This window comes from Triticum dicoccoides, chromosome 3B (assembly GCF_002162155.2).
Source record: "Triticum dicoccoides isolate Atlit2015 ecotype Zavitan chromosome 3B, WEW_v2.0, whole genome shotgun sequence".
Lineage (NCBI taxonomy): Eukaryota > Viridiplantae > Streptophyta > Magnoliopsida > Poales > Poaceae > Triticum > Triticum dicoccoides.
In genome coordinates, this window is record NC_041385.1 from 11,414,387 (window position 1) to 11,439,467 (window position 25,081).

The 25,081-nt window shown below is 45.1% G+C and overlaps 2 protein-coding genes and 1 pseudogene across 3 annotated transcripts; 2 read left to right on the forward strand and 1 right to left on the reverse strand.

Moving 5' to 3' along the window:
• The first annotated feature begins 567 nt into the window (after positions 1-567).
• Positions 568-4,499, forward strand: LOC119274361 (annotated as a pseudogene).
• LOC119274362 (nuclear transcription factor Y subunit B-8-like) lies at positions 4,206-5,775 on the forward strand. The gene is made up of 2 exons (XM_037555048.1): positions 4,206-4,342; positions 4,531-5,775. Exon 2 carries the CDS (start codon positions 4,892-4,894, stop codon positions 5,528-5,530), a length of 639 nt encoding a protein of 212 aa, XP_037410945.1. The 5' UTR covers positions 4,206-4,342; positions 4,531-4,891; the 3' UTR covers positions 5,531-5,775.
• A 1,318-nt stretch (positions 5,776-7,093) lies between these two features.
• LOC119274363 (peroxisomal membrane protein PEX14-like) lies at positions 7,094-10,827 on the reverse strand. 2 transcript variants are annotated; one of them, XM_037555050.1, is made up of 10 exons: positions 10,670-10,827; positions 9,916-10,115; positions 9,768-9,816; positions 9,007-9,194; positions 8,740-8,923; positions 8,494-8,643; positions 8,263-8,294; positions 8,124-8,169; positions 7,973-8,040; positions 7,094-7,883 (listed from the first exon to the last, which is right to left on the reverse strand). In XM_037555050.1, exons 1-10 carry the CDS (start codon positions 10,701-10,703, stop codon positions 7,401-7,403), a joined length of 1,434 nt encoding a protein of 477 aa, XP_037410947.1. In that variant the 5' UTR covers positions 10,704-10,827; the 3' UTR covers positions 7,094-7,400. The 2 variants fall into 2 exon arrangements, with proteins under 2 accessions (XP_037410947.1, XP_037410946.1); XM_037555049.1 differs by having other exon boundaries at positions 7,094-7,886.
• Between the last annotated feature and the right edge of the window lie 14,254 nt (positions 10,828-25,081).

A 25,081-nucleotide genomic window follows, 5' to 3' on the forward strand; every position in this document is an offset into this window, starting at 1 on the left:
CTCCTTCCCGCCTCGGCCCGGCGAGCCCCTGCTGAGTGCGTGACCCTTGATTTTTGACAAGGGATGAGGCCTGCCAATTTGTTTTTGTTTCTACAGAGCGCCCTTGTTGTTTACAGAGAGCCTACACTTATGTGGATATTGTTTTGTCAACTTACTACTGTATCTATCTTCTCTACAGAGAGCCGTACATGGTTCAGACCAACAATTTGCTTCTCTGTTCCCTTGTGATTATCATGTCTAGGTGGTCAAAACGATTACACTAGATGTATAAACTTTTCATTGTTTGTAGCCACTATGCTCATATTTAAGTTTGTAAATTGCTTCTCATGCTGAAAAAAACATTCTGTAGGGACTTGGTGTTGTAAAACTATTGCTGTACTGCTTTATTTATGTGCTTAAATGTGTTTTTTGTATGCTGAAATGGGTTTCTTGTATGCTGGAATTCATTTGTATGAGCTGAAACATGCTTTTTTATGTGCTGAAATATGTTTTTGAGGTGCTGAAATTATGCTTTTTTTATGTGCTGAAATGTGTTATTAACTTCTGGAATGTTTATGTTGTAGATGGATGATGAGGTGCAGGAGACTCCAAATGTCGGTGCTCTTCCCACGAAGGCCCCCAAGGTCATGAATTGGACTCCGCCTATGTCTGCGTTGATGTTGAAAGGCATTTCAGAGGTGCCGGCAAGAGGTGCCAAGACTGACAAAGGGTTCAATGAGGTTGAAAAATTGAAAGTTGCAAAGCGTATATCTTCTTTTGTTGGTTATGACGTGTCTATTACCCAAATGGCGGAATAGGTGGACAAGGGTTGTCTATTTAAAGGTTTTAAGTGGGGTACTTTGGGATGATGAAAAGAAGATGGTAGTGCTAGAAGAGAAGATACATAAGTAGCTGCCCACCTGGGCTCACATGACTCGACCCTAGCCCATACACGTCTCGCTTACCAGGCCCATGGCCAAGTCACCACACAGGGTGTTGCAAGTTCAGTTACTGAACTTGCATTTCTTCAGTCCGCTGCAGATGCAGGGCTGCTGCTATCTGCAGGCGCGACATATTTCACCAGCTATTCAGCAGCACTGCTTTTAGGTGTCACTCACTCACCCACTCGGATGTCAGTACTTGCGGTTTCCCTCAGTTGGAATCGCACTTGAGATATCATAGGGTTTACATATAACGCTATCAAAACTATTGCATGTGGCAAAGGGATTAATAAGAAATTAAAGGTACATTCAACTCCCGGGAGGAGGATTAAACTTTGCTTCTCGTATGGACGCTACTACTAGATTGGTGGGACTGAATTTATCTTCAACCTTCATAATTAACGTGAGTTCGGTGATCTTTATTATCAGGTAAGTGTCTTCAGAGAAGAAATTCTCCAACTTGCTGGGATTGCTTGTCATGAAGAGGAGGTATGTGCCGTCCTTTAGTAGCACCGTGATTGAAATTCAGCATGTCCTTGCCGCTCTGTGCTTTAATAGCAGCTTCTTTGATACTATCATGGTTTTGTATCACCCATGTTAGGGAAAATCGCAGACAGAGCTACTGGAGAAGCTCAAAACATGTAACAAGATTATGCTAGTTGAACTGTGCCGCTCATTTGATGTCCCTGGTTCAACAAGCACTAAGAAGGTTGGTCCAGAATTTTCTTTTATCTGCTGCGCTCAGTTTCACATGAAACCCTTTGCTTTTCTGTTTTGCAGGATGAATTAGTGACAATAGTGATGGAGTTCTTGATGGAACACTGTTCTGGTATTATTTACACAGATCCTGATAAGGCTCAACTTAGCGGTCAGGTGATTTGGGCATATCAGTTTGTTACAACACTTACTCTTCTGCTAATAACAGATGTTTTCGGTTGTCTGTCATAACTGTTAGTCTGTGTATACCTCTACATGTTAGGTTAAGCCAGTTTGACTGGTATTGTCATTGGCACATTGATTCTTTTTTATGACATGGTGTTTTATTGATTTGCAGAAATTTAAGAAAAGAAAGCGCAAGAAGAATGAAGCAAATCTATCTGGTGGTGAACCTTCCAAGGTATGACATATATGCATCTTACTTCTTTTGGTAGTGATGCATTTATGTTTGGTTTTGTTTAGTGCCACTAAAGTTACTTATCTAATACTACCTGAACTCATGGTCCCATGTGTGCTGCATTGCAAGTTCTTTCACCATTTTCATAAGCTATCTCCACATATTTATTTTCCCCATTTTTCCAAACTACTGCAGAAAAGGAAACCAGATGGAACTCTACTGGAAATTCGTAGTCAAGAGGAAGCAGATGGGAGAAAAGCTGTAGAAGATAGAACAAACCATTCCGAGTTCTTCTCGAGGGATAACAAGACAGGACAATTTGCGAAGGAACAAGCTAAACCTGGGCCTTTTGAAGGGGTAAATGACTCCGCGTTGGGGAAATTAGCTGTAGTTCCGCTCCCAGGAGTACCGTTTCCTACAGATGAACAAACGCTAATCACAACACCATCTGCAAAGTTAGCAATGTTGAGAATGATGACACGGATATGGTGGCTTCAACGAAGAAAAACATTTCTCTTACCAAGAAAAAGGCAATCCAAAACACAGATTCCAAGGAGAAATCTGGTGGTATGCCTTACTTTCCACTTGTGCACATGTGGTTGAGTGTGGCTTATGTTGTTTGCATATATGCATGTTGAGAAAAGATACAACAAAATTCTTTTAAGCATTCAGGAATGCACTGTTAGTTTTTTTTGCTAGAACTGTCATCTATTTTGGCTGAAAAGGCTGGTTTGGTATGTAGATATTACATTTGGGTGGTGCAGTGTACTACTGTTCTGTTACTCAATATTAATTTAACTAGAACAAAGTAACCAGGACAAATTCCAAATTATGCGCTAATGTCCTTTTATAGATCATTGCTGGAGTGCTTACCTGCAAAAAAAAGAGAGAGGTGGGATTAGTTCTTTCTAAGTTGATTGTGTAGCTTCATCAGCAATTGCTTAGATGATACAACAAGTTTGTGCTGATGTTTTTTCATAAGGAGGGCATAAATTTTCTTTGTTATAGGTTCATACAACATACAGCACTATCTTTCTTTATGCTATCCATTTCCGAAATCTATGTTGAGATGGGGGTCAACCAAATTCTAGTTTTCGTGTTACTATGCAAGTGAAATACTTTACAGATAACGCGTGCGACCTCTAGTCTCTCCTTTGTAATATGTTTCAAAACCTTGTTTCATTGGTGTGAAAGGTAAAATTATGTCTAGAGGAGATGCGAAGCCATGGAAGCAGGCACCGAAACCAAGCAAGGATGAGCTGAGACAAGCTGTCTTCTGTATATTGGGTGCTGCAAATTTTGCCACGGTGAGATACATTCTACATCATTGATCTTTAACATTTCCTCCATTCACCGTCAAATCTTGATATGTTTCTCTTGTCTTCACCAATTTTAGATGACTTTTGGAGAGGTTGTAAAAGCAGTTGGTATGTCTTTGCTTCCTCCTCCCTTTTTAATTACTAGTTGATATCTGCAAATCTTTTCTGATGGGTTTCCATATCTTCAGACAAGTACTTTGGCAAGGATTTGTTCAAGAGAAAGCCGCTGGTAAGGGCCTTGATAGAGGAGGAGCTGTTTAGGCTAGCCAAGGAGGCTGAGAGGAAGGAAGTGGAAGAGGAGGAAGCAATGGAAGGAAAAATAAAAGCCGAACAAGCTGCCAAGGACAGCAGCGCAAGGGATGGAAGAGTTGAATCAGAGATAGACAAGGAACATGAAGTTGAAGCTGATCCAGACGGTAAATCTAAGGATGCTGAAAAGATTGGTAACAGCAATAGTAGTGAAGAAGGTGGTAAAAGTGGGATTTGTGTGAAGACTGGTGAGAAGGGAAACAGCGCCGCTGCCGCCGCTGAGAATTTACAAGATGGAAAGGCAGAAGTTGACGACACGAGGAAGAAAGGAAACAGTGATGGTTTTGGCAAGGATTGCGAGGCTGAAAAGGTTGTGCAGAACGCAAATGGCGATGGTGGCATAGAAATATTGGGAGATGGTAAAGCTGAAACTGCGAATAATTGCAGCGGTAACACCATAGGAGGTTCTGGAGAAAAAGATGGCGGATCTGAAGAAGGCAGGGCTGAGAATGATGCAGAAAATGCTGGTGACTGTGAACCTGAAGAATCTGAAACTAATGAACCAGAAGCAGAAGCAGAAGATGTCAAATCTAAGGAAGCCAGTGGCAATTAGATTGCCCTATCCCCCATGGTGCTAACTAAATGTGGCAAAACAAAATAGATGCCAGGCAATATGATTACTGAAGCGAGTCGCGGATGATGATGGTCGAGCGGAAGATTCCGAAGGCACCAAAACTGATGTAGGTTGAAGCTGCTTTGTGGACGATGTGAAAACTGATGTAGGCTAGTTTATGGAGGATTAGATTTCCATGCGGAGGACAGAATGTTGTGTAAATAGTGCTTGTTGTATCGACCTTCCTTGTTTAGCTCGAAGAGTCTTTCCTTTTCCTTGCTTGACTTGATGATTAGCTGCTCTTTTTTTGTCCAGAGCTGCTTTACTCCAATGGGCGGGCGGGCGGACGGACGGCCTGGATTGGTCTGACATGGCAGTGATCGACGGTTGTGGAATGTGACAGGTGGCACATGCTTATCGACAGACCAACGGCTGGGTTGGCTCCACGTTCACAGCTCCATCCCTTCTTATCCGCGCAATCCAACGGACCGGACCCAGCCAAGCCATTCCCCACCACCCTCTCCCTCCTCTTCTTGTCGCACTGCACATAATAGTCTCCAAAGATTGAATTTTCGTACAAGTGTCCTTCCTTCCAGTTAACTTCATGCTCCTGCTTGATCAGGCTAGAGTGGTTTGATTGCTTCTTGATTTGAGACACAGATCGGGGAGAGGAGCCATGCCGGAGTCGGACAACGACTCCGGCGGGCCGAGCAACACCGGCGGGGAGGGGGAGCTGTCGTCGCCGCGGGAGCAGGACCGCTTCCTGCCCATCGCCAACGTGAGCCGCATCATGAAGAAGGCGCTCCCGGCCAACGCCAAGATCAGCAAGGACGCCAAGGAGACGGTGCAGGAGTGCGTCTCCGAGTTCATCTCCTTCATCACCGGCGAGGCCTCCGACAAGTGCCAGCGCGAGAAGCGCAAGACCATCAACGGCGACGACCTCCTCTGGGCCATGACCACCCTCGGCTTCGAGGACTACGTCGACCCCCTCAAGCACTACCTCCACAAGTTCCGCGAGATCGAGGGCGAGAGGGCCGCCGCCACGTTGACGTCAACCGCGCCGCAGCACCTGCCCGACAATAATGCCACCGGTTACGCCGACTATGGTGGCGCCGCTGTCCCCGCCCCGGCCCCGGGAGGCATGATGATGATGGGGCAGCCCATGTACGGCTCACCGCCGCCGCAGCAACACCAGCAGCAGCAGCACCAACATCAGGTTGCAATGGGAGGGAGAGCGGGCTTTCCCTATCACGGAGGCAGCAGCGGTGGCGGCGGGTCGTCTTCTTCGTCGGGGTTCGGACGGAAAGAGGGGTGACATCTTTTCTTTTCTTTTCGTTTTGAGCTGACCAAAGTGAGTGATTTCAACATATGTTCCTCTCTTGGATGAAGCCGTGACTTGTAGCTTAGGGAAATCCATTCAGTACAAGGAGGAATAATTGTTCAGCAAATCAGTTTTCTTCTATAAACAGGAGGAATGTATAACTACGAGTCTACAAATCATACCTGGGAAGCTCTCCATGAATTACTTGTTTAACAACATGGCGAGACACAATACCAATATATTGATGTTAAAAGAACTCATGATAGGAACCCCGCGACCTACTCCCTCCGTCCCATAATATAAGAGCGTCGTATATTATGGGATGGAGGGAGTACCAATAGTACTTTGGTGAGCTACAAATGGAAAAGAGAGGTGAACTCTTTGCATCGAGTTAAGCGGCTCTGTTTCGTCCTAGACATCTCAAAAGAGCTTTGGTCTGCCTATGGCCACTGTTGATGCCTTACGTTCTTGTGTACTGGATCTCACATACTTTTGATTCCTCTCTAATCCTCATATTGATATGTCTCCTGTTGTCACATGTGTTTTCAATTCTTCAGTTCTCCTGCAAATAGATTTTGCTTGATTTATGTGTTTGTCCCCTGCATCATGTACTACTATGTCAAGCCACCAACAAGTTAAAAGAAATGAAACGATTTAACCGGATGTCTACTCGAGTGAAGTTCCAGAGGCATGTATTCCTCAAAAAAAAATTAAAAAAAAATCCAGAGGTATGTATAAGAGGGGAAGAATTATTAACGCAAGTGAAAGTCGGTGGAGGATCGATTTGTTTTCATGTGGTCAATGCTCACAAGTTACAATAGATATGTCGTTAATCGCCTTGAAAGCTCAAGACAGCAAGAAAAGGTTAGCTACGCTAAGCAGTTCCTACTTCGACCCTGCGGTCTGAACAGACGCGAGTTACCGACAAATTCATAAAATTGAAATGTCTGCATTTCATTTCTGCTACTCTACCTCATTTGGGAACCACAAAAGTTCGACATATGTCTCACTCTGAGATGGAGCCGCAGCTTCTAGCTTAACTTCATCCAACATATAGAACAATTGCTCGACCCATGTTCCTCAAGCCTCCTGTTCCCACATGTTTTTTCAACTCTCCTGCTCTCCCCTCGCAAATCATTTCCCTTTGTGTGTGTGATTTCCCCTACATGATATACAAAGCTAGGTGTGTAACTACGCACCCAGGGGAAGGTGCATGCTACCAGACAAGTTAAAACAAAGTGAAACGATGTAACGCGATATCTAGTCCGGTGGAGTTGGAGCAGTATATATAAGCGGGGATCTTATAAACGCAAGCGAAAATCGGAGCGCCTATCTGTTTTCATGTGACCAATGCCCATGAGTTACAATATATGTATATCAACATAAATTGTGCAAACCTACTAGTTCACTTGGAAAGATACTAGCCAATGCACCATAAAAACTTGAGCTACCGCGGAAAAGTTGGGTACATTAAGCAATTTCTACTTCACTTCAATATTTAAACATGCTGAAGTTGCCAGCAAACAAAGAAAACTGAAATATCCGCACCCTCGACTCTTCGCTCTTTCAACATGTTTTCAGTATGACATCGTTCATAATAACATGCTCATTTTATCACTAATCATAGCTATCGAAGCTGCTGGTAGAAAATATTTTCTTACATACAGGTAGAAAATATAAGTGATTCCGTATACATGGTGCCGTCAAGTGAATCACACAAGTATCTAATCCATTTTTTCTTATACACGTGCTGCTAATTACAACCATCATATGCAGTTTCCAATACCTAATTAACAGTGCATAGATAATTAGATATGTGAACCGCACACAACACGGAAAATCGAATGAGTTGCTCTCGTCAAAATCAGGCGGCTCCAGGCCCTTCTCCATTCTCACCGTTGGCCGCGCCGGCCATGGTGCCCACGGCAGCGCTGCTACTAGGCGACTCGTCACTGGTGACAGCGGATGATACACCGTCCATCTGCTCATTTACGGCAGAGTCTGCCGGTCTAGGAGCATCGGCTGAGCTTGCTGCTGGCTGTGGCTCTTGTCTTGGAAGGGACCTTGGCTGCCGAATGGCGGCTGCGGCCTCTGGCATGGCGACCCCTGGTGGCTGTGGGGGAACCCAGTGGCGCTGGAACGGGCTTTCCTGTGCAACTGGTGTCGGTGCTGGTGCTGGCGCAGGTGCTGGTACCGCTACCGGAGCTGGTGCCGGTGCTGGAGCATCAACGGCGTTGCTGCCCCCAGGGTAGTACGGAGGAGAACCGTAGTAGCCCTCCCGAGTACCAGGGTTCGATCTGTCATAGCCCATCTGCGGCTGGAACCCGTACCCAGCCCTCGGCACCCGCTGCTGCAAGTACAGAGCATCTAATTTAAGCGTAATTCTAGAACCACTGTCCTGTTTTTTCTGTCTTAAAGGATGATACAGTAGCTTACATCAACATAAGATCTTGGAAATGATCCCGCTGTAGGTTCTGCAGGTAATGGCATGAACGGTTGCCTCCCTGCCCAAACATAACACAGGAGTGAACAAGTATAAGGTAGGAGATATGGTGGTGCCAGCTCAAGTTAGTTCCTTAGTTCTTACCTGAGTCAAAATCACCATTTGGCGTCGTTGTGTACATGTTGGTTTGCTACAAACAGAAACGCTGGGTAAGACATAAGGAGTGCAAACCTATGTAAGTACTGACGAACAGGAGGAATATCTACAAGTCTACAAATCATACCTGGGAAGTTCTCCATGAATTAGTAGTTGGCCCTGTTGGTACAATACAATAAGAATGTGGTGAGACACAATACCAATAGATGTTAAAATAACTCGCTAGAAACCCTACAACCTGCCAATCTAGTATTTTATATGCAGAAGGTTCACGTAAGCAAGGATCTGGGTGATAGTAATTGAATTCAAAATTAACAGAATAATGTGCCCCTATAATGCATAAATATTGATTTCTAACCATTCCATGGTCCAGGTTGAGCATGCTCTTCCAACATATTGTACTGCGAAAACCGATTCTCCCTTGTATGATGTAAGGTCTCGCTCAAGGATTTCAACACCTCTGCCTGAGAATCCAATGCTTCTGTTAACTTTACAAGTATCTTCTTATCTGTGAACAAGAGAAAACCACTAATGTAATCAAACTCAAACAATAATGGTTATCCTCGAGCAAGAATATGCTAAATTATTAAGAAATGTTTTGAACCTTCTTCCTTTGAAGCCAGCAATTCTTGGTTTGTTTTAGCAATAGCAGAAAAGGCTGATGAGGAAGCTTCCATAGCCTCTTTAATTTCATCATAAAGCTTGGATTTCAGATCGTTGTCCGCATTTTCATCTCCTTCAGAAACGACTCTACAGGTCCAAGATTTTAGCCTAGGCAGGAACAATTTCTGTGCAAAATACACACGCAAACAAAGTTAATCCCTCAATTCTTCCACTAAAATCATGACCATTTGCAGAACACACAAAATACCTTGATGATGACAACTGAACTAGCTCCAACTCCAAGGAAAATACCAGCACCAAGGAGTGTATGATACCAGCTAAATTGTGTCTGTGTTGGTGGGACTATATGACCAGTGGCGACAGAGCCAGTTGGCGCTTGTGGCGTCTGAACTGATGCGTAAGGCTGCACCCCCGCAGATTGATTTGGATTGCTTGCTGGAAGCACAGAAAGCAAGACAGCCTTTTAGCATATAAGTTAACAAACATGGTACGCTTCTCTGAATATGGCAAGATTTCAGGACAGAACTTTGAAGCGTAGATATTAAATGTCATGCAAGGAAGACATTCTTCTATTTTGAATAGGCTAGCTGCCAGCAAGAGCGACTGTAGACTTATTCCGGATTTCCATGTGAGGAATCAGAATAGCATAAGGACTATTTTCAACAATCAAAAATATCTTATAATTAAGTATTTAGTCATACTATTTCTTCTGAAGCTATCCTAGTAATTTTTCAGAAACAAGATGTGTGTCTGAACTAGATGAATACCCCTTGAAGAAAACACCATTTAGATGCATTACCTAAAGTACTTTTGTTCGCATCATCAGATGATAAAAAGAGAGTAAGTTCAATCAAAGTTACATAAATACTAGATGCTGTGTGCAAGGCATAGACCGGACATTATGTAAAGATCCATCCAATTAGACAGCAAACAAATTAACAGAGTAATATGATGATGTCACTGTAAACCGTTACTTCATTAGCTCAACCATTCAGCATGTGGAGATACCTTGTTGCGAACCAACAGCCGCAGCATCCGTACTGCTTGTCGGCGGATCCTGCAAGACATCAAGCCATTCAGGAAAGGAACACTTGACCCTCTTCTCATTTTCTCAGTTAAACATTCAAGCGGAGGTGGCCGGGAAATAGCAACTTACAGGAACCCGGCGGAAGGCCTCGTCGATTTCCTCCTTGGTGAGCCCTTTCTTCTCCAGGAAAGAGTACCTGTAGGACACCGGAGAACCCTTCACCTTCGGATGCGCGAGGAAATTGACGGCGTTCTGCACGTAATCCTCCCGCACTGCCTGTGGGGCTTGGAGTACCAGATTTTCCGAGGATCCGCCTCCGCCGGAACCATCTGCAGCATTAGAAAAGTTAAAAATATATATACAGTTTCACTCTAAGAACAGTGCAAGTCTGACAAAATTAATCATTCAACATCAGGGATTGACCACCTACAACTCTTGGGGAAAACAATTAGGGGGGGGAAAGAATTTTCAAAGTTCCTATGATGCTTTAAACCACAATTAGGGGGGAAAGGACCTTATAATTACAAAAGTTCCTATGATGCTTTATAAACTTCTAAAATTTTCAGCCTTGCCTCAAGGTGGAGCATCCAGTCCATAGCCTTGTCTCCATGGAAAAAGTCACCGGAGCTAGACAACCACGAATCATGGAGATAACCCACACGAACTCACTCAGGAACCCAGTTTTACGATTCACATCAATCTGACGAACTTGGGGGGCACTATCGACTCTCCAGAGGGAAACCGCGGCTGATAAAAACCCTCGCCTCTCGTTCCCCACAAGATCCCCCGCGCAGGGTGGTGCTTAATCGGCGAGGCGCGACGAGGGTTCCCAGGCAGCTCAAGGAATCGGGACGGTTTCGGGCCGGCGGGTTAGGAATCTGACCTTGCGGCGAGGAGCTGGGCGGCTGAGCGGCCATCGGGGGTGTTCACGGCCGCATCAACCACGGAATCTCGCCGACGACAGGCGGCGGCGGCGGCGGCGGAAGTGGATAATAGCAGGACCGGAGAGAGTATGCGCGTCACGTATATTCACACGTGTTTTATCTTCAGATGAAAATATGGAGAGGAAAAATAGCGAAAAGAACTCTATGCAGATACAAACAACTTTTGTTTTTTAATTATGTGAATCATATAATAACTTTTCAAAAAGAAATTGGCTAGAGTAGAAATTTGGTTAGCAAGAGTGTGTCTTCCTTTGACATCTCACCCCTCTCCCTTCCGCGTCGTCCCCGTGGGGGACCGGGGGGAAACCCTAGGGCGCCGCCGGCCGGGGGCCTCCACCCTTTTTCTTACTCCCTCGCCGCCCGTTGGTGATGGCGGTGGCGGGATTCCTCTTCCCCCTGCTCGGGTGGCAGCGGCAGTGCAGTTCAGACGAGGGGCGCGACGGTGTGACTTCGAGGTCCTGCGACGAGGCTGCCGACTCTGTGTGGTGGCGTGGAGGGCCTCACGATGGGTGGCACGCTCATGGCGGTGTGGGCTCTCCTTCCGGATCTCTTGCGACAGGGTGCAGGGGGGTGCGGGTGAGCTGGATGCCGGCCAGTTCTTGCCGGTTCTGTCGCCGGGAGGCTGCAAGTGGCGCGGGAAGGTGGAAGGAACCCTCTTGTTGGGGCGGCTCCCACGTCGTTTAGGTTCTTGTGTCGGCAGTAGGCCGGCGACACGGACTGCCCGCCGGGTATAGAGTCTGATATGGTTCTCCTGCCAAGGGTTGGGTGCTCCCCGAGCGAGGTCCGGCGCATTGCCACCTTGGAGTCGAACTTCTCGGCTTTAGGTTGCCACCGGTCAAGCTAAGGTGGGAGCTTGCGACTTGGTTGGTGAGTCATCTTCTCATTGTAACATTGGTGTCGGTCTGGGATGTGGTGGAGGGGACAATGCCATGCCGATTGTCGGACCAATGTGCAGGCCGTGGACTTGGTGTTGTCTGAGCTGCTCTCGACAATGGCCGTCGGCAGCCACTGGGCTATGTCCCTCCCGGTACACCGGGAATGGAGGGGATTGTAAGAGTAGGCGCCCCTATGGTGGTGGCACTGACCCTAGCCCGATGACTGATGTCGGGCTTTACCTATCGTGACTTGTGCATTGTGAAGCGGGCGGTTGGCGTTGTCTCGGGGCTTGGAGGCCGAGGCTGCACCCTGGAAGACGGTCCACGTGATGGGTTCTCCGGCGGGCTCCATTGCGACGGTGGTGGCTACTTCTCTTGGTCGTGTCGGCGGCGAGAGATATAGCGATGGGTGGCTCAGGCGCGCTCTAGTTGTGGAGGCACCCTGATCCAGATCTGGAGATCTTTGCTCGTCATGTTTGTCCTGGTGTCCTACCGGAACTGAGGAGCTTCAAGCAAAAGCTCCGCACATTGGCGCTGGCGACAATGACTCTCATGAGCGCCGCTTTCTTCTTGAAGACGTTGTCGTGGTCCTCCTCTCCGTGTCTGGGCTCCGGGTGTAAATCTTTGTCCATTCTAGACTCGGCAGCGGTGCTGCTCTGCACAGTTCTCCTTCCCGAGGGCGTTGTCATGAAGCTTAGGTGTACTAGGGCACATCGTGTCATTGTAATCATTTCTTCCTTTGTTATATTTCGGTTGTGTAGTCGCGTTCGTTCCGCGTGACCCGGTTATTCTGGGATCGGCTTTATACGAGGGCTATCTCTCCATCTTGTATCGTTCGACTGTATACTTTGTCCGGGTGTTCCTTTAGGTATAAAGCAGGGCGGAAGCATTTCGACAAGAGTTGAAATTTGGCAACTATTTGTTATATAATGACATTTTTGTGCATCTTAGCAATGGAGGTTGTTACTGTTAGATTTATGTCATTAGCTAAGCTATAAAAACAATATGGAACATTTTTGTTCTGATTTGCTCGAGCCAGGCGTACTTGCAATCTATGTGCATAATGTCTAATGAAATACACAAGATAACACGTAATGGTACTTGTTCACATCCATTTAGCCGTGTGTTTTTTAGGTCAACTTGCCACGAAGGCTTGACAACATAATTATTTTGATCATGTGGCATTTGACATAGTCGTTCCACCCCGATTACCGAGACCTGCTTTTCCGTCGTGTTCTCATTTATCTCTTTAGCTTATCTCATGTGTTCTCTGTCTACATATTTGATGCCCTCTCACCTTCATGCTTACTTGCAATCTACGTGCATAATGTCTAATGAAACACATAAGATAACACGTAATGGTACTTGATCAGATCTATTTAGACGTGTGTTTTTAGGTCAACTTGCCACGAAGGCCTCACAACATAATCATTTCAATCATGTGGCGTTTGACAAAGTCGCTCCACCCCAATTACCGACACCTCGTATTTCCATCGTGTGCTCATTTATCTCTTTAGCTTCTCTCATGTGTCCTCTATCTACCTATTTGATGAACTAGGCAAATGCTACAAACAAGATAAAACAAAGTGAAACCGCCCAATATACCTATCTACTCCTTTGAAAAGAGAGTGGCTTATATAAGGAGGAACATGTGAAGGTTGTTGGAGAACCGACTTATCAACATATGATAAATTCCCTTGACTTATGGTAGGTATATTTTTCTTAACTAATATAAGTTGTACACATCTTAAAGGTTGAACCGGTGAAGTTATTGCTAAGATGCTACGTGTTTCACCTTAGGATACACGGGAGTGAGGCCTATAAGTGTATAATCAAACCCGCACATGCGCCGAACAAGCAATATACACATTCATATGATCAGAGAAGTAAAACTGGGCACGAGCACTGATGGGGCCGATTCCTAGCCACTAACTCGACTAGCATCCAACCATTGGATGGACTCACTTAGGCCCCGTTTGGTAGCTCAGTTTTTTCTACCTCTTTTTAGAAAACAGAGTTGGCGAAGAAAACGAATCTGTTCGTTATCACCTTCCTCGCTGCAAGCCACCGCTGCCGTTGCCGCCGTCTGTTTTACATCGTCGGCCATGCACAAGCCAAAAAGAAAGCAATGGAGAAATAATGATGACCTTCGTACTTCCGCTTGCGCTCCTCCTTCTCTCCTACTACGCCCCATGCATCTGGTCAGTACGCTGGCCACCCATGATCGTGCTGATGGCCGCAACGCGAATCCACGAGGCACTTCTGGCCGAGCATGTGCATGCCTAGCTGTGTGCGGTCAATACCACGCTGTAGATGTGCCGCGCTGTCATGCTACGGCCTTGCTCGCCGCTGCTGGCCATGCATGCACTGCTCCCGACCGCCGCCGGTGCGTCCGCTCAACGCCCTAGCCGGCTCGCCACTATGCGCCTCTGTTGGCCAAGCGGCAGCCAAGCCATAGCGTCGCCTTGCTGCCTTCCTGCGGCCGCTGATGCCCAGGCATGCCACCTAGTCTGTTTGTGCAATCGTGGTCATTCATTTTGCAAGGCCAGCTAAGAACGTACATGTTGCAACTGCTATGAAACGGCTCTATGCAGCTAATTTACGTCGTTGTAAACGAGCACCAACCAAACATGTCACAGTATTCTCAAAACTTCAAAATTCTTTGATATGTGAAAACTGTAGTATCTAGTACCTATAGTTTAAAATAATGTAGTTTTTCAATACTACAGTTTTTGCAATGCCTTGTTGTCAAACACAGTCTTAGCTGTTTGGATTAATAGTGGAAAGGTCATTCACAAAACAAACAAAAAAGATTAGTAGTGGGAAGGTGCACCCCATCTCTTCCTTGTTTCCATCTGAAGCTCCCATCAATTATTTGTTTGAGAAAAATGCTGCTCTGAAAATCATTCAAGGCACAATTGCAATTTCATCTATTCTTCGTGAATATGATTTGGTTCTCTCTTTGTTCCCAATGATGAATAATAATTTTATTCCATTTATTCATGTTCCTCGTCGAGAAACCAAACCACACACCCGCATCCAATTTTCAATTTGATAATAAATCATCGGGTTACATGCAGAGCAGACCAAAATGACAAAAACTTAAAATATTATCGAATTGAAAATCAGCTAGCTGGAAGAAAGTAAAACGTGTTCGATTCACATCAATCTGACAAACTTGGAGTGCTCTCTAGAGGGAAACTGCAGTGTCTAACGACAGTTATGTTGATACAAAACCTTCGCCTCTTGTTCCTGCACAAGATCCCCACGCGGGTGTTGCTTAATCAGGCCATGTACAATGGTTGATAAAATAGTCTTATCTTAAAGTCTTGTATGTAATTTAGAGATGACAAAAAAATGGCTACAATGGGTCATCTCTTAGTCTTATGTTCAACAACTAGTCATTCGTAAAAATATGATGAGACATATTGTGCTAATAGAGCATATTTTGTCTTCTCTTAAATAAGAGAAGACAAACATTTTCTTATGAATTTTCTCTCCTCCACCTCATCATTTATCCTACATGGCACATCTAAGATATCACCATGTACAAGCCCTTAGCGAGGCGTGAGGAGGGTTCCCAACTCCCAAGCAGCTCAAGAAATGGCGTCGAGTTTTTGTCCCTGCAGGTTAGGAATCACCTTGCAGCGAGGAGTTGGTGGTTGTGCGGCCATCCGGGGAATTCACGGCCGGATCAACCACGGAATTTCGCCGACGACGGGCGGAGGCGGCTAAAGTAGATAATAGCAGGACCGACGCGTCTGCGCGTCACGTATATTCACACATGCTTTATCTTGAGATGAAAACATGGAAAGAGAAAATATCAAAAAGAACTTCTTAAAGAAAAATTGGACCAAACTTTAAAAAAGAAATTTGTCAAATATTTCTGTAAGAATGAATTTTTTTTGTGCATCTTAGAAGCGGAGGTTATCATTGATTTATGCCATTAACTAAGCTGTGAGAACTATGGAACATTTTTGTCCTGATATTTTAGAGCGGTGGCAGAAAAACTAGAAGTTACGGCAAAGCCCCTCCAAGTTACTCTCTCTAGCAGAAAGGTCCTTCAAGCTTGTAATCTAAGTGCATAGTGCCTAATGAAACATACAAGATAACTCGTAATGTAGCTGTTTCAAGCCATTTAGCCGTGTATTGTCGAAGCCATGCTCAACTTGGCACGATGGCATGCCTTCATAGTCATTTCGATCATGTGGCGTATGCAATAGTCGCTCCACCCCGATTACCAATGCCTCCTATTTCCATTGCGTTCTCATTTATCTCTTTAGCTTCTCTAATGTATCCTCTATGTACTGTTTGATGAACTAGGTAAATGATACCAACAAGCTAAAACAAGTGAAACGGCCTAGCATATCTATCTACTCCCGGAAAAAAAAGTGGCTTGTATAAAGGGAGAAATCAATATTTACACCGGTGAAGGTTGGTGGAGAATTTATTTATTTGCGGTAGGTATGTTTTCCTTAGTAACTACTATAGATTTTACCATCTTAAAGCTTTTTTTCACCAAAATGATCCAGATCAATTATTAAAATTCACCGTAGGTACAAAGCATCTCAGATATAATAAAAATTACATTGAGATTCTGAGACCGTCGAACGACCGATACATTTTCCTTAGTAACTAATATAGCTTTTACACAGCTTAAAGCTTGAACTGATGAAGTGAATTGTTATGGTGCTATGTGTTTCACCTAACAATATACACTCTCCGGAGGGCAACCATGGTACCTAATCGCCCGGTTCTACTGATACAAACCGTCGCCTCTCGTTCCCCATAAGATCTCCCACACAGAGCTTCGTTGCACACGTGGAGAATGGTGACCCACAAGTTCATGGTTATCAAGATATCACATGCATAGTGATAATGGTTTTGCACATAATAACTTATCATTAGGAGGTGCTGTCATAATAAAAGCCATCCAGTATAAGCGAACACGTTCATTCTTTTTTGGACTAATTCTTTTGGCAACGAACATGGATCAAAATTATTAGTACAAGAACATCAAACCAAGTAAACCAGAAATTAAAACTGAGCATTTGATATAACCACCCCATTAGTCACAAGGACATGGCATGCCTCAGCCGTATCAAGGAGGAGGAAAATAGTCACATAAGATTATCTTAGCACTAATCGTAAAAGTGAAGCCCTAATTGGTTAAATAATTCTGGCATTACACTTAAGGACCACAAGTTTTGAACTGTTTTTTTGAATCGGCAAACATTTCTTTGAATCGACAAACAATTTCTCCAATTGGGAAACAATTTTTTAAATTCACAAACAATTTTGTGTTTTGATGAACAGTTTTTAATGCATGAACGTTTTTTTCAATCCATGAACATTTTTTGAATCAGCGACCTTTTTTTGTCATTCATGTACATTTTTTGAAAATTTTGATACAAACTCTCGCCTCTCGTTCCCCAGAAAATCTTCCACACAAGGCGGTGCTTAGTCAATGAGGCGCGAGGAAGGTTCCCAAGCAGCTCAAGAAATCGGGAAGGCTTCGGCCCGGTCGGTTAGGATTCTGGCGAGGAGCTGGGCGGCTGCGTGGCCATCAAGAGAGTTCACGGCCACGTTAACCACAGGATCTCGCCGACGACGAAGATGACGACGGGCGGCGGCGACGGCTGAAGTGGATAATAGCAGGACCGGAGTGTATGCCTGTATATTCGCATGTGCTTTATCTTGAGATGAAAATAGTGTGTAGAGAAAAAATACAGAAAAAAAAAACTCTATGCATATATTTAAAAAACTTTTCAAAGAGAAATTGGCTGGAATAACAATTTGTCAATTCTCTGTTCTATAATGATTTTTTTTTCATCTTAGCACTGGACGTCAAATTATAAAAAGCCATGTCAAACATGTTTGTCCTGAAAGCCTTGAGCAGTAGCGATCCAAATTGTAACGAAACTCAAAGTTACGTCAAAACTCCATCAATTCTCTCTCTAATAGGAAGGTCCTTCATGCTTTGCTTGTAATCTACGCGCACAGTGTCTAATAAAACACAGATGGTAGCTCCTGATGGTAGCCGTTCCGGCCTCTTTAGCCGTGGGTTCTTTGGATCTTGCTCCACTTGGCACCATAATCATTCTGATCCCATGGCATATGACACTTTCGCTCCACCCTGGTTACCGACGCCTCCTATTTTCATCGCGCGCTCATTTGTCTTGTTATCCTCCCTCATGTGCCCTGTATTGATTTATGTGACTCCGACTGGTGAACTAGGCCAATGCTACCAAGAAGTAATTACAAAGTGAAACCGGACAGCATATTTATCTGCTCCTTTGAAAGAGAGTGACTTATATAAAGGGGAAAAATCAATATTCACACAGGTGAATGTTGGTGGAGAATTTATTTATCTACATGCGATAAATTCCCTTTGTTGTAGTAGGTATATTTTCCTTAACTAATATAGCTTTTACACATCTTAAAGCTTGAACTGATGAAGTAAATTGCTAAGGTGCTATGTGTTTCACCTTACGGTATACTCAGGTGTAAGATTTATAGGAGAGGACAGGTCTGAAGGATATGATAAGGCTGTCTCAGATTAAGTTTTTCCCCTACGCACGCGGCTAGGGTTTACCTCCTCCTTGGCGATCGCGATCATCCCGGAGTTCGCTCTTCACGCCGTCGGCGGGCTAGGTTTCGGGGCGCCCTCAAGGTCCGCTCCTCCTGCCCCAAACGGGATGTCGTCTCCCTCGGACGCGCACTCCGCCGTGAGCGGCAGCGGCGCGGCAGCCGGTAAACCTGATCTTGGCGACTACTTCAATCAGTTAGACCTTAACGATGAGGACTTTGTTGATGTCGAGATTGATGTGGATGACCCAGAGATCAATGAAAGTGTCAGATGGCTTGCCCTAGCTAGGGTGCACACGGAGAAAAATTTCAGTCAATCAGCGTTCTACAAGGACATGCGCGCGGCGTGGAACCCAGCGCAGAGTGTGAGATTCAAACCAGTTGGCCCTAACCGATTCGTCGTCCAAGCGTCTTGCCTGGGGGATTGGGAGCGCATGATGATGCAGGGGCCTTGGCTGTTTCATAACATGGCTGTTCTGATGTGTCCTTACGATGGGTTCAGTAAGACAGATGAGATCGAAATTTCTGAGATGCCGATTTGGCTTCAGATCCATAAGTTGCCAGAGGCATACTGCAAGGAGTCGGTAGTTGAAAAACTGCTGAAAGATGCTGGTGAAATCATGGACATGCGCTTGAACGGGAACACCCGTGGGGACTATGTCAGGATGCGAGTGAAGCATGACATTCAACGTCCTCTGACGAAATTTGTGAGTATAGTTCGTGCTAAGGAACGACAAGTTTACCTCGTGAGATATGAGAAGCTTGCAAGATTCTGCAAGGTTTGCGGCCTCATTGGACATGTATTTAAGGAATGCGGTCTGGGTATCCATGATGAGAGGAAAATGAAATACGGTGATTGGCTGTATGCAGAGGGGCCTAATCAGGGTAGGATGGAGAATCAACCATCCAGGACAAACACGGCTACTCGCCCTAATGTGAGGCAGGAAACCCCACATGGTTCAGAAAGGAAAAACAATGAGACGCAAGAGGAACTGGACCCTTCCCTTGTAGATACGGCTTCTAGTCCAAAGAAACCTGCAGGTACGGGGATGGAGGTTGACAAGGATCCAAGGAAGAGATTAAATATGGATGACGCTGTCGTCTTAGGCCATCCAAACAAACACTCTACCTTATTGGCAATCACAGATGGGTGTGGGGAGGATCTAAAGGAAGGAAACTCCCCCCACAAGTAGCACAAGTAGCAAACGTGCGAAGACGGAAAAGGAAAGTGGAAACCATGAGATATCGGCGGCCTCCCTCGTGGAGGACCGCCGGACGCAATGAATATCCTCGCTTGGAACTGCCGGGGGTGGGGAACCGCCGGATAGTTCGGGAGGTGTTGGCCCTCGTCAAAGCCAACGACCCCAAGCTAGTCTTCTTAAGCGAGACTAGACAGGATGCAGCTAAAGTGGAAAAGCTCAAGTGGAGGTTAGGTTTAAAAGGTTTTCACGGTGTTAGTAGTAATGGAAAAAGTGGAGGCTTGGCTCTCTTCTGGGATGAGTCACTGCCCGTGACAGTTCTTGATGCATGCTGTCATTATATCGATGTTCGTATCGATGATGTTGGTGGAGGAACCTCATGGAGAGGGACGTTTGTTTATGGCGAGCCAAGAGTTGAGAACAGGCAAGCCATGTGGGATCATCTAGCTCGGCTCAGAGCAGTTTCGCAGGAATCGTGGTTCGTTTGTGGAGATTATAACGAAGCCTTGTGGCAACATGAGCATCTCTCACGATCTATGCGGTCGGAGAAGCAGATGTCAGCGTTTAGGGATTGTCTGCTGCTGTGGGAGCTCATGGACTTGGGATTTGCAGGTGTTCCTTATACATATAATAACGAGCAAGACGGTGATCGAATGTGCAAGCCAGATTGGACCGTGCTTGTGCGGATGAAACATGGAAGGACCTATTTCCAGCTACGAGGGTGCTGCATCTCGCAATGCCCTGTTCAGATCATGCACCCCTACTTATCCAGTTGGGGGATGTTGAAGCATTTTGAAAGAAAGGTAATGCGCCACAGTACGAAATCATGTGGGAGCGCCACCGAGGCCTTCCAGACGTGGTTGCTAATTCATGGGTAAAGCATAAGCCGAGTGGAGGGCTCGGTTCAGTGGCTGCGTCTTTGCAACATGTTATGAATGATTTGAAAGAATGGAGTAGGAAAAACTTTGGTAATGTTTTGAAAGAAATAGAAGAGCTAAGGAGTCAACTAGCTGCACTACAATTAACTGGGGCTGATCGGTCCCAGATCCGGAATAAGATGAATTAGTTAGACAAACTCCTTTATAGAGAAGAAATGATGTGGCTGCAGCGGTCACGTATTACGTGGCTAAAGGAGGGTGAACGTAACACAAAATACCTGCACCGTAGAGCAATCTGGAGGGCGAGGAGGAACCATATTCAGCGCCTGAAAAAGATGGATGGCTCTTGGTGCTCTGTACCCTCAGAGATGGAGAGGATGTCGCAGTCATACTTCAAGGAAGTATACACGAAGGACCCAACTCCGAACCCATCGGTCGTCTTGGATAGTATCCAGCAGAGGGTTATAGCAAATATGAATGATACTCTAAGTTTGCCTTTAGTAGACAAAGAGATTTCGTACACGCTCTTCCAAATAGGGCCTTTAAAGGCTCCAGGGTTGGATCGATTCACGACGCGTTTCTATCAGCGTAACTGGGATGTTCTTAAGGCAGAGATTATTGCGGCAGTTAAGGAGTTCTTTGTCACAGGTATTGAAGGAAATATGCCCTAGAGGCAATAATAAAGTTATTATTTATTTTCTTATTTCATGATAAATGTTTATCATTCATGCTAGAATTGTATTAACCGGAAACGTGATACATGTGTGAATACATAGACAAACATATAGTCACTAGTATGCCTCTACTTGACTAGCTCATTAATCAAAGATGGTTATGTTTCCTAACCATAGACATGTGTTGTCATTTGATTAATGGGATCACATCATTAGGAGAATGATGTGATTGACATGACCCATTCTGTTAGCCTAGCACTTGATCGTTTAGTATGTTGCTATTGCTTTCTTCATGACTTATACATGTTCCTGTAACTATGAGATTATGCAACTCCCGTTTACCGGAGGAACACTTTGGGTGCTACCAAACGTCACAACGTAACTGGGTGATTATAAAGGAGTACTACAGGTGTCTCCAAAGGTACATGTTGGGTTGGCGTATTTCGAGATTAGGTTTTGTCACTCTGATTGTCGGAGAGGTATCTCTGGGCCCTCTCGGTAATACTCATCACCTAAGCCTTGCAAGCATTGTAACTAATGAGTTAGTTATAAGATGATGTGTTACAGAACGAGTAAAGAGACTTGCCGGTAACGAGATTGAACTAGGTATTGGATACCGACGATCAAATCTCGGGCAAGTAACATACCGATGACAAAGGGAACAACGTATGTTGTTATGCGGTTTGACTGATAAAGATCTTCGTAGAATATGTAGGAACCAATATGGGCATCCAGGTCCCGCTATTGGTTATTGACCGAGAATGGTTCTAGGTCATGTCTACATAGTTCTCGAACCCATAGGGTCCGCACGTTTAACGTTACGATGACAGTTTTATTATGAGTTTATAAGTTTTGATGTACCGAAGTTTGTTCGGAGTCCCGGATGTGATCACGGACATGACGAGGAGTCTCGAAATGGTCGAGACATAAAGATTGATATATTGGACGACTATATTCGGACACCGAAAGTGTTCCGGGTGATTTCGGAGAAAACGGAGTGCCGGGGGGGTTACCGGAACCCCCCGGGAGAGTATTGGGCCTTATGGGCCTTAGGGGAAAGGAGAGAGGGGCGGCCAGCATGGGCCGCGCGCCCCCTCCCCCCTCTGGTCCGAATTGGACTAGGAGGGGGGGGGGGCGGCGCCCCCCTTTCCTTCCCCCTCTCCCCCTTCCTTCCCCCTCCTAGTAGGAGTAGGAAAGGAGGAGTCCTACTCCTACTAGGAGGAGGATTCCTCCTCCCTTGGCGCGCCCAAGGGGCCGGCCGGCCTCCCCCTTGCTCCTTTATATACGGGGGCAGGGGGGCACCCCATAGACACACAAGTTGATCTACGGATCGTTCCTTAGCCGTGTGCGGTGCCCCCCTCCACCATATTCCACCTCGGTCATATCGTCGCGGAGTTTAGGCGAAGCCCTGCGCTGGTAGAGCATCATCATCGTCACCATGCCGTCGTGCTGACGGAACTCATCCCCGAAGCTTTGCTGGATCGGAGCCCGGGGATTGTCATCGAGCTGAACGTGTGCTGAACTCGGAGGTGCCGTACGTTCGGTGCTTGGATCGGTCGAATCATGAAGACGTACGACTACATCAACCGCGTTGTCATAACGCTTCCGCTTACGGTCTACGAGGGTACATGGACTACACTCTCCCCTCTCATTGCTATGCCATCACCATGATCTTGCGTGTGCGTAGGAATTTTTTTGAAATTACTACGTTCCCCAACAGTGGCATCCGAGCCTAGGTTTTATGCGTTGATGTTATATGCACAAGTAGAACACAAGTGAGTTGTGGGCGATACAAGTCATACTGCTTACCAGCATGCCATACTTTGGTTCGGCGGTATTGTGAGATGAAGCGGCCCGGACCGACATTACGTGTACGCTTACGCGAGACTGGTTTCACCATTACGAGCACTCGTGCTTAAAGGTGGCTGGCGGGTGTCTGTCTCTCTCACTTTAGCTGAATTGAGTGTGGCTACGCCCGGTCCTTGCGAAGGTTAAGACAACACCAACTTGACAAACTATCGTTGTGGTTTTTTTGATGCGTAGGTAAGAACGGTTCTTGCTAAGCCCGTAGCAGCCACGTAAAACTTGCAACAACAAAGTAGAGGACGTCTAACTTGTTTTTGCAGGGCATGTTGTGATGTGATATGGTCAAGACGTGATGCTATATTTATTGTATGAGATGATCATGTTTTGTAACCGAAGTTATCGGCAACTGGCAGGAGCCATATGGTTGTCGCTTTATTGTATGAAATGCAAACACCCTGTAATTGCTTTACTTTATCACTAAGCGGTAGCGATAGTCGTAGAAGCAATAGATGGCGTAAACGACAACGATGCTACGATGGAGATCAAGGTGTCGCGCCGGTGACGATGGTGATCACGACGATGCTTCGGAGATGGAGATCACAAGCATAAGATGATGATGGCCATATCATATCACTTATATTGATTGCATGTGATGTTTATCCTTTATGCATCTTATCTTGCTTTGATTGACGGTAGCATTTTAAGATGATCTCTCACTAAAATTATCAAGAAGTGTTCTCCCTGAGTATGCACCGTTGCTGAAGTTCGTCGTACCCAGACACCATGTGATGATCGGGTGTGATAAGCTCTACGTCCATCTACAACGGGTGCAAGACAGTTTTGCACACGCGGAATACTCAGGTTAAACTTGACGAGCCTAGCATATGCAGATATGGCCTCGGAACACGGAGACCGAAAGGTCGAACGTGAATCATATAGTAGATATGATCAACATAGTGATGTTCACCATTGAAACTACTCCATCTCACGTGATGATCGGACATGGTTTAGTTGATTTGGATCACGTGATCACTTAGATGACTAGAGAGATATCTGTCTAAGTGGGAGTTCTTAAGTAATATGATTAATTGAACTTAAATTTATCATGAACTTAGTCCTGGTAGTATTTTGCAAATTATGTTGTAGATCAATAGCTTGCGTTGTTGCTTTCATATGTTTATTTTGATATGTTCCTAGAGAAAATTATGTTGAAAGATGTTAGTAGCAATGATGCGGATTGGATCCGTGATCTGAGGTTTATCCTCATTGCTGCACAGAAGAATTATGTCCTTGATGCACCGCTAGGTGACAAACCTATTGCAGGAGCAGATGCAGACGTTATGAACGTTTGGCTAGCTCAATATGATGACTACTTGATAGTTTAGTGCACCATGCTTAACGGCTTAGAATCGGGACTTCAAAGACGTTTTGAACGTCATGGACCATATGAGATGTTCCAGGAGTTGAGGTTAATATTTCAAGCAAATACCCGAGTTGAGAGATATGAAGTCTCCAACAAGTTCTATGGCTAAAAGATGGAGGAGAATCGCTCAACTAGTGAGCATGTGCTCAGATTGTCTGGGTACTTCAATTGCTTGAATCAAGTGGGAGTTAATCTTCCAGATAAGATAGTGATTGACAGAATTCTCTAGTCACCATCACTAAGTTACTAGAACTTCATGATGAACTATAGTATGCAAGGGATGACGAAAACAATTCCCAAGCTCTTCGCGATGCAAAAATCGGCGAAGGTAGAAATCAAAGAAAAACATCAAAGTGTTGATGGTGGACAAGATCACTAGTTTCAAGAAAAAGGGAAAAGGGAAGAAGGGGAACTTCAAGAAGAACAGCAAGCAAGTTGCTGCTCAAGTGAAGAAGCCCAAGTCTAGACCTAAGCCTAAGACTAAGTGATTCTACTGCAAAGGGACTGGTCACTGGAAGTGGAACTACCCCAAGTATTTGGCGGATAAGAAGGATGGCAAAGTGAACATAGGTATATTTGATATACATGATATTGATGTGTACTTTACTAGTGTTTATAGCAACCCCTTGGTATTTGATGCTAGTTCAGTTGCTAAGAGTAGTAACTCGAAACGGGAGTTGCAGAATAAACAGAAACTAGTTGAGGGTGAGGTGACGATGAATGTTGGAAGTAGTTCCAAGATTGATATGATCATCATCGCACACTCCCTATACTTTCGGGATTAGTGTTGAACCTAAATAAATGTTATTTGGCGTTTGCGTTGAGCATGAATATGATTTGATCATGTTTATTGCAATACGGTTATTCATGTAAGTTAGAGAATAATTATTGTTCTGTTTACATGAATA

What these genes read in the sequence shown, in the direction of transcription:
- LOC119274362 (XM_037555048.1), top strand. Translation starts at nt 4,892, where the DNA reads ATGCCGGAGTCGGACAACGACTCCGGCGGGCCGAGCAACACCGGCGGG.
- LOC119274363 (XM_037555049.1), bottom strand. Translation starts at nt 10,703, where the DNA reads ATGGCCGCTCAGCCGCCCAGCTCCTCGCCGCAAG. An exon ending in TCAACCTGGACCATGGAATG is followed by an intron (nt 8,295 to 8,493) that starts GTTAGAAATCAA and finishes TTGTACCAACAG; the next exon opens with GGCCAACTACTAATTCATGG. An exon ending in ATTCATGGAGAACTTCCCAG is followed by an intron (nt 8,170 to 8,262) that starts GTATGATTTGTA and finishes TTCTGTTTGTAG; the next exon opens with CAAACCAACATGTACACAAC.